This window comes from Cystoisospora suis (genome assembly GCF_002600585.1).
Source record: "Cystoisospora suis strain Wien I chromosome Unknown contig_3527, whole genome shotgun sequence".
Taxonomy (NCBI): domain Eukaryota; phylum Apicomplexa; class Conoidasida; order Eucoccidiorida; family Sarcocystidae; genus Cystoisospora; species Cystoisospora suis.
This window is the reverse complement of record NW_027156322.1, coordinates 1-9,454: the sequence shown is the minus strand read 5'-3', so window position 1 is coordinate 9,454 and position 9,454 is coordinate 1. Positions and strand designations below refer to the sequence as shown.

Below are 9,454 nucleotides of genomic sequence, written 5' to 3'. Positions count from 1 at the left end.
CGTCTCGGTCCGCAACAGAAAACATGCCGTGCCTTTAACGAACAGACTGCATGAACTTCACTTAAGTTCTAGCGGCAGCCTTTACAGTGGTGGCTTCTTATGGTGGAGGCGCGTTCTATGATGTGATAAATCTGCGCACAGAGGTCATCCGGAGGCTCAGTCATCGCCTGTTACGCAGGTTCTCCCCATCGACCCTCACGCCCGACACCGCCCCACAGCCGCCCTACAGCGATCTGTACTACCGACGGCACCCGGGAGCGACCTGAGAAGGTACAAACCGGCGGGACACTCAAGTTACGGCCGCGGAAGACGGCGGCACAGACCGTCTAGTAACTAACTGCTAAGAATCGAAGACCCCAAAGAGCAGCACTGCCATGGGGAGACGATCGAAGAGGTAAACACCTCGATGTGCCGAGTGACAATGAAGACGCTCAGTGGACGATCACGCACGGCAGCGCTGTGCAGCCCCAAAGAGACCGAACGCCATGGGGACACCCAGCCGCTGACCAGGAGTGACGGCACGAGCCGTCGAACTGCGCCGCGCAGCGGAGACAACGCGTCCTGCGAGACTGAGGACACCAAACTGCTCAGCCACTGTGAGATCTGGCAACAAGGGACGTTGCCAAGCCAAGTGGGGGAAGAATGATGGGACCTCCCCTGGGAATGGCCCATGCCTCGAACTAGCGAGTAGTTCTACACTGACTCACCGACTGATGCCGCATGGTCGTACAAAAAAAGGGAGAGTTGCACCGACAGAGCGGCAGCGATCTCATCCGGAAAAAAAGGTGTGCTGTGGTCTAGTGTCTGGCGTGTGGTTGATCACTGTGACGGTGCGTGACACGTTGAAGCGGATCTGTGAAACGAACGGAGTTCCGGGAACAATCATGTTTCAAATTGTTCTATGCGAAACTCTTACGGGCCTGCCTTCTTCGTGAGCCACTCGTGCCCCCGCGCGGCAGTAGAGGACGATCTGGACCTAACCGTGTGCGTTAGCACTCCCCACCCACGCAGCCACCGGCGAATGGAACGAGGCCGTACCCCAGCAGGTGCTGCTTTCCTGCTTGGTAGGCACAGATTTTTTACCTGTGTTGCTTTTCTTCCTAGGTATGGGCATCCCTGCACGACTGCTGGTGCACAATTTCCTCCACTGTCTCTCTTTACTTTCCAGGTAAAGCAATGACAATCCGAGGAGAGGACGCAGCAGAAAATGCTCGCCCGATTGGAATTACCGACGGGAAGAAAATGGCTGTGGACTCAGGCACTCTCACCAGCGTCGGCGCGGTTGAAGAGAAGGGGACACTTATGGGGGAAGGAAGATTTTCAGATGAGAGAGCAGCAAGGAGTAGGACGAGAAGCCTATTCGGTAGACGGCGTTTTGTCTCGAGCAGGCGGCACACGGCGTCGAAGGTCTCAATTGTTGCGGCAGCTTTAGGTATTATTTCAATGTCTTTTGTGGCAGTTCGCTTCATCGAGTGTCTCGGGGCATTGAGAGCACGCGGTACAATCCACGGGGGATTGTCTTTGGGAGTGACACCGCGCAAGCTTGCAGGGAGCCCGGTCGGAGACACTGAGAATGACAATTTATTCACCGTAGAAAAGTGCCTTGGGGCCTATGGGTCGGTCGATAGTGCATCGTCATCTGATAGGATAGACCTCGAGCCCAGGGAAGGCCCCGCAGCAGGAGATGAGGAAGCGAGGCTTACGTCTGCTAACGATGGGGAAACGGAGTTGTCTGGAGGAGACGATGGAGCAACGGGGCTCCTGTCTTCTGGAGATGATTCACTGACGTGGCTCACGTCTAGTGAAGATGTTGCAGTGAAGTGGCTCATATCTAATGGAGTAGATACACCAACGTGGCTCATGCTTGATGGACATGCGGAAGCCACGGGGGGGCCCATGTCTGGTGGAGATGACGAAGCCACGGGGGGGCCCATCTCTGGTGAAGACGAGGAAGCCACGGGGGGGTTGAAGTCTGGTGGAGACGAGGAAGCCACGGGGCTCATGTCTGGTAAAGATGAAAAAACCAGGGCGCTCATGTCTGCAGGAAATGAGAAAGCCATGGGGGGGCTCACGTCTGCTGAAGCTGGGTCAGAGGGTGACGAGGGAGTGCCGGAGGTTCCTTCAGCTCAGACTGTCCTTCCGAGACTCCCACTCAAAGCGAAAGTGTTAGCAAGGCAAAAGCAATTGCTAGCTCGCCGTAGACGCGTGCGCGTGGGGCTTCTCGCGGTTATCACAGTTTGGCTGATGGTGGCAGGATTGGCCCTTTTAGCCCTAGGAGGTGTAGGCACGAAAAAACCTAATGGGGCGCTAACGTTTCCCGGGTTCGGACTTGCAGGTGCTGGCGCGGTGATGCTGATCATCACATTCAAGATGTGGCTGACGGAATACAGTCTGGATCGGGGCGAGAGTCTTTAGGGGGGCTTAGAAGAAGCGGCAGGGTCACTGAACTTGCATGGGAAAGAAAAAGCGCAGGTGCCCTGAGTGGAAGCGGGCTGTCGAATTTCTTGTCTGAGAAGAGGCTATTCCATTTGGGGTCGTGAGAACAACCAAGCCCGGAGAGCAGCGTAGATCCATCCTGTCATCTTGGGGCGACATGTTGGAGCGTCCTTGTGATGGATATTGTTTTCTTTCTTCGCGCCTGCGAGGTAACGGAGGGGAAACAGACGTCCTCCAAGACCAGAAGAAACAAATATCAGATTTTTTGCATATCAGGACTACATGATAGATACATGCCTGCGACAGAGGAAGGAGGGTCTTAGAATATAGTAGTCACAGAAGCTGCTACGAGCGACCATCAGCTTGTCGCGTTGTTTGGTCACAGAAGGTCACCCCGGCTGGTCGTACTCACCGGCTTCCCCTCCTTTGAGACAGTGAGTGACCTGTGAGGAGCGTATGACTGGCCTTCCCCCCAACCCCTGAAATACGGGGGCGGGGGAGGCCGCGAAAGAGGAAGACGGGATGAATGTGGAGGGGAAGTAATCGACGAAAGAGAAGCAAAACACACCGTCCTCGTTTACCCGCAGGTACTACGGTGTGAAGGCATTTGACCACGACCAGAGGCACAGCACTCTCACCACGTTCAGCACTACGTGCCGGTAGGTGTCGCTTGACGGGGAAACACGAAACCCGTGCTGCCGGTGGATCCTCGCGGAGAGTAGACAAGCCAAGGCACCGTATCTAGCTAGCTTCAAAATAATGTATACGTATACCATTGCTATTTATTTCTTATCCTAAAAGCGAGTACAGTTGGTAGCAGTACTCGTGCCCGAGCGTGGGAGTATGTAGACCGCACTCTGTGGCCAACGAGAATAGTTTCTTGGTTCGTTTGAATACATATGTGTGTGAACGGCCTTCAATACCTATATACTTTTACATGCAGACACAGGCATTTATTAGTGTTGCAGGAGCCTAGTTGTTTCTACATCAGATGTTGCAATAGTCTTAGGACTGTGCCTATGATGTATTCACGTAGGAGGGTCCAATAGAAGTACGGATGTACGTTCAGTTGTTTTTTCGTTTAAGACTGATGCAGCTAACACTATACGCGCTGCACAAGATCGCGGAGTCTTTCTCCTTCCCTTTCTCATAACCCTTTCCCGATCCTCAAGAATCTGAACGCGTCAGTTGCCACGACTATGACGGGAATCACGATCCCTGCTGCATCGTGCACATGGACAGATATATGTACTGGCATCTACGAGAGAGAAGCGTGAAAATCAAGAGGTTCACAAGACCTCACCGCTTGATCTGTTAGCCGTTCGGAGAACAGTTAACACGCTGGGAATGACATGCAGGTTGACCACAAGAAGGACCAAGTCAGTTCAAAGATCCTGTCCGCCACGACGGGTCTCGCGCCGTCGCTCTGGTCACCGACTAAGCTCTCGGTGCCAGGGCGACCTTAACTTGGGTAGGTCGAACTGATTTGTCGCAGTGGCATTGATAGACTCGTCGCCTTGGGACACAGGGTTCACCAGAGTAAGATCACTCCTCGAGGTTTCAGCTGGCCGCATTCTAGTGGCCAATGTGTGCCGCCCCCGTACAATCGAAGGAGAGTCCACAACTGCTACTGCTTTGCTGGCGTCTGATTACTGACACCAATCACATTAGAGACGGCCGGTCCCAAACGATACGCCAGAAGGACCCTTGCAGTCGTGTGCAATATTCCATCTCCACTTCTACAGCCGGACTTGAGACAGGAACAGCTGGCGATCCACGTCCCTCCTGAGGCAAGACGCCACTACCTCGGGTCGACACGCTCGGAGACATATAGGTCGTGCTGCTTCAGTATATGATGTGGCGAAAATCCTAGAACGGGACAACTCCTGTAACGGACCTCCCGTGAGTTGAGGAAGGCACTCCCGTTGGGAGTTTGTAGGATAGTGAGAGAAGGGCGAAAGAGAGTTTGACGCAGAACACGCAGCATCTCCTTCGCACCAGCGCATGGAGGTTTCTGGCGCGTACACAAACTTCCCTAGAAGGAAGCATCCTGGATTTCGTTCTTTTTCTCTTCTACTTCTAACAGCAAGGATCTAGGAACCGTCATAGCGCACCTCGCCACTTCTACTAGACATAATAACGGCAGGAGGTAAACGGACGGAAGGGGGCCAGCTGATTGCGGATTCCGAACGTCTCCTTTGCACGTCTCTCCACAGCTTCGGCTGACCCGAGCAGGTTACCGTCGATCTCCTCACAGCCCATATCACCCCTTCCGTGTATCACCATGAGTAGTCATCCGCGCGTACAATATCCGCACAACCTGCCACCGCCTAATCTCTCTGCGGATTGGTGTAACGCAAAGACAGACGTCTCTTTCCGACCGACATCATACACTCACTTCGTCCTCTTTCCCTTTCGAGAGAACAGAGTTGGGCTCTTCTCTCTGTCCCACAAATCAATTGTCAGCCAGCATCCTTTCACGCTTTTGAGCTAGATGCCTGAGAGGGAGAACGGGAGCCCGTTCCTTTCTTGCTTCCGTTGGGTCTTCGATCGTCATCAGCATCTCGTTCCTTCCTATGGTAGAGAGAAGAGTAAAGAAAACTTCCTTAGTCCCTTCCTTCGTCTCGCAATCTCTTCGTTTGTCTCTTTCAACTCACCCACTGTCCGCTTGTCTTTTATCCAAGGCTACACTGCCTCTCAAAACCCGTGAGCACTGCAGTCCTAGTCGCCAGAGCGGAGAACCACGCAGGAGTATCTACTTCAATCCTACAGTCAGCATAGGACGCGCCCCCACCTGATGGCCTGTTAACTAACGGTGTCGTTGAACGTAGAAACTATGTACGAGCTTCAGACCAGGGGCACGTTGCAGTCAAACCTAGGAGAAAGAACGACAAAATATGTCGGAGACGAAGACGGAGCAATGTATAAAGAGCCGTCCTTCTCTCGCCTCCTCTTCGACATAAAACAGGTCCATCTTCTGAAAGCGGAGTCTCTCTGAACCGGGAAAGTTTGTTCAGTCGTTCGCCTCACAAGCCAGAAAACTCTGTCCTAGGAATCCATTCTCTAAGGTCTCCTAATCGCTTGCCAAATCTTAGGGTTCGGACTTCTTTGTTTTGACATCGTCGTATACCTGAGAAATACACACGCAGAAGCCTTCAGAAAAAGTTCGCGTCCATCGCCTTCTCAGGTCTCCGCAAAGAAAAGAAGAAATGAATACACCAGACAAGGAGATCTACACACAGCTGGTCAACTGGATACAGGAGAACAAGAGGTGTACATACACGTGAGAGATGAGGTGCGCGTACACGTGAACAGTTGAATACACTTGAGAGATGATGTGTATATACACGTGAAGAGCTGGGTGTACACACACCTGACGAATGAGGTGCGCGCGCACCAAGACACTGAATTCACCAGATAAAAGAGGAGTACGTACACCTGAAGAATGGAAATCACCAAGCGACAACTCGTGCATATTTCTGAGAGATGAGTTGTGCATGCACCTGAAGAACAGAGAACCCGAAGAAACGAATCGTGCGTAAACGGGAGCAACTGCATACACCAAAAGTAGGGCCTGTGCACACCTGAAACTACGCTCCTTGCTGCCGACAGCGACGGGGGAAGTTTCTTCCACACGTCTCTCTATCGTCGTTAACACGTGTCACCTATTCTTGGGTTTCCCCTATACACATTCATCACTGGGAATCCCGAATAACAAACTGTACAGCTTTCTACCTTTCATGTAAACAGATATAATTTTTCCTTTGTTTCTCATCAAGATGAACTCTCATTCGTGACAAACACAAAGAGTATTTGCAGATGTACGTGCCCTCCCAACCTGCCTTGTTTCCCTGAAGTCACTCTCTCTTGGATACGTGATCGAACAGATAACCGACAAGAGAAAGTCTGATGAGTTTGAGTAGAGGTGCGTTTTTCTTTACATGGCTTCAACTCATGATTCTAGGTATTGTCAGCCTATCTGTATCGAACTCTTCCGACCAGCTATGTTTCATTGCGACAAAGGAAGCCTTATATCACCTGTGACGAAGGATGCTTTTTAAGACCACCCTAAGACCACCCTAGCTGGAGGAGGCTGCTGTTTCATCAACAAAAGACGCGGAGTGACAGTCTGCGATATGTGTAAGTATATATATATCTATATGTTGATACATGTGCGTATATATCTATGTGTATATATATGTATGTATATACACATGTATAGGCGTGTACATATTGTCTGGTGAGAAGCCTATCTATCTCTCTTTGTCTGAGGTGAGGAAGATTCGAGCTCCCTAGGTATGAAATAAAAATGCTGAAGTGTGCGCAGCATCTGACCAAGCACTGGCGCGTATGATCACTTCGTTTGTTTTGACAAGAGAATCTGATCTCTTAGTCTTGTCCTTATTAGATAAGAATGGCAATACTCTTACAAACAGAGAAAAACCGAGAGAGAGAGAAAGAGAGGATAAGCGTTCGGAGAAGAGAAAGAGAAAAGGAGAGAAAGGAGAGAGAAAGAGACAACACTTGAAAAGAGAAGAACAAAGACGGCGAGCGAAGAAGAACTACAAAGATGCAGAAGAGGAAGAAGAGACACACGACCACCCCCTATCCGTCCCTCCACACTGGGTTTCTTATACCTCATCTCATATCCTTCTCTTGGCTATGATCGATATTCCTAATACACTAGAGAATGAAGCAAGTTCTTCTCGAAGAGATAGCCTTATACACACGCAAATCCATACATCAACTCAAAACAACCTCACATGCACACATCAAGATTTCTTTCCAGCATGTTTTTACTTGATGATAGAGCTATAGTGATTTGTTTATTCTCTGTCCCCTTTCTTTCTTTCTCGTCGTCTTGGTGAATGCTGGTCTCTACAAGCGAAGACGGCTGAAGGGTTTGATCGAGAAAGAGAGAAAGCTCTCTCTCTCACACTCCCACGCACACGCCCTTCTTCTACGTGGATATACATGTATGTACGAAGCGTCATGCATCTATGTATGTATCTTCACGGATTCAGATAGAAAATGCACTTTTTCCTTATGAAATGAAGGAAGGACGAATCAAAGAGAGGAAGGGGAGGGGTGTCTTCTTTTTCTAAGGGTATGCACGATTCTCTCCCTGGAGGACGACTTGTGATCCCTCGGATCTTTCTCAGGTTATCTCTTAGCTACCTACATACTCACCAAAGAACTCTTCACTACAATTGCATTCATTTTTTCCTTTCTCTCTTTACATACAATATATGTACGTACCTAGGTATGTATATATACGTGTAGACATTTGCTCGATTAGTGAGAAAAAAGAGAGAAAGAGAGAAAGAGTGGCAGAAACGAGTGTTAGATAGGAGCCCACACGGACTGAAGAAGAATGTGAGGAGATCAGATAGAGGAATACTCCTGAGAAATAATACACTAAATAGAACGGTAGATATCTTCTCTTCTCTCCAACTCTTTCCATACCTATCACTACCATCATCACGGTAAGACTTAGCTTCTTATATATATATATATATGTATAGATGCATAGATAGAGACATATGTATGTTATGTATGAAGATATACGCAGGAATATATCTCTGTGCACGTACCCCTCGAATATGTATGTACGTATGTATGTCTGTATACGTAGGCATGCATATTATGCGAGTAACCCTTGCAATTTGACGAGTGTACGGCCCCATCTAGTACCAAAGAATGGAAAGCCGGAGAAAACGACTGTATGGACGGAGAGAAGTTGTGGAAAGAGAGGGAACATCGGTCAAGTCCAGATTAGGGTCGGGCTAGGACCGGCAGGCTCGATGTGAAGACACCTGACTTCACCCGACACCTCAGCACTCCCACTCTCAGCAGCCCGTACAGATAGCAGGTGTACCTTGAATAGAGGCTTGACTTTACATGTTGTAGGCTTTGTCTCCTACGAGGTGATTATGAATAGCTTGAGAACCGGTAGGCATATGCCGTATTTGTTTTCTTCATGGTTAATGTATGCTAAAGAACAGACTTCATCGTCATGCCGAGTGTGGAAGTGTAGTGAGACCACTCTGTAGAGGTTGTGAGGTTACATTTCTATGTCGTGTTACCTCCTCTCTCTCTCTATAATGGCATGCTTCCCAAGACAGTATATCACGTATGCACAGATTCATACAACTATCGCAGGAGGAATGAAGTTTTGTCGTCTGCAAAAGGCGCTTTGAATAGTTTTCTTAATTGAGTTGGTAGTGATTGTAATACATGTATAGAGAAATAGACTCATCAGAAGAGAGCAGAAGTGGGGGACCTAGGTACCTACCGAGTTTACGTCATGTTCCCTGCAGGAAGTAGGCTGGGTGATCTGGGAGTCTCTCTCCTTCCGTCCCAGCCGGTAATTTCTCTCTACTTCAGAAAAGTGGATGACCTCCTCACGTAGGAGTTACGACAGAAACAAGCTTCATCCTACCATCCTACACATGCTTTCATTTGTATCTGTATAGTGAGAGAGAAAGATAGAACTGACTAGAGGGTTCAGACGATAACCACTGCTTGGTCGATACATAATCCCTCAACCCTACTATAGTCAATACCTAGCACGTACAGACAGGTGAGTACAAATACAGAAGAAATATATCAAAAGAAAACGTCGCCTTTAAGGCCTCCTTTCCCGTCCTCTCTTTCTCTCTAGGTCGCGTAGATACTCAGTTACTAGATTCTCCGTGGACAGTTGTTTTTGCGCAAATCATGCACAAAAGGCGAGCCACATGTGCAGTGGTGTCCGCCTGCTACAAAATACGTATCCCGCTGGCAAGTCAGTTACAAGTGAGAAAGGACTGTGAAGGGAAGATGAAGGGCGTGCCGCTGATACCGACAGTTGCGGAGTGACTCCCAGGGATATCACCAGGAGCCACGTCACCGCGTCCAGGAACATATCCTGGGGAAGTAGCGAATTGATTCGCGATGTCGCCAGGCGTTACCGACTGACACCTAGGAAGCGCCGAATCACTCATCGGGGTAAGACAAGAAGTTGCGTAGTGACGTT

General features: G+C 49.5%; 1 protein-coding gene across 1 annotated transcript; it reads left to right on the top strand.

Annotated features, from left to right (window-relative positions):
• The first annotated feature begins 86 nt into the window (after positions 1 to 86).
• On the top strand, positions 87 to 2,603 carry CSUI_006865 (uncharacterized protein). Its single transcript, XM_068067016.1, has 2 exons — positions 87 to 596; positions 1,169 to 2,603. The coding sequence occupies exons 1-2, from the start codon at positions 407 to 409 to the stop codon at positions 2,413 to 2,415; spliced, it is 1,437 nt and encodes a 478-aa protein (XP_067921008.1). The 5' UTR covers positions 87 to 406; the 3' UTR covers positions 2,416 to 2,603.
• Positions 2,604 to 9,454: the final 6,851 nt, after the last annotated feature.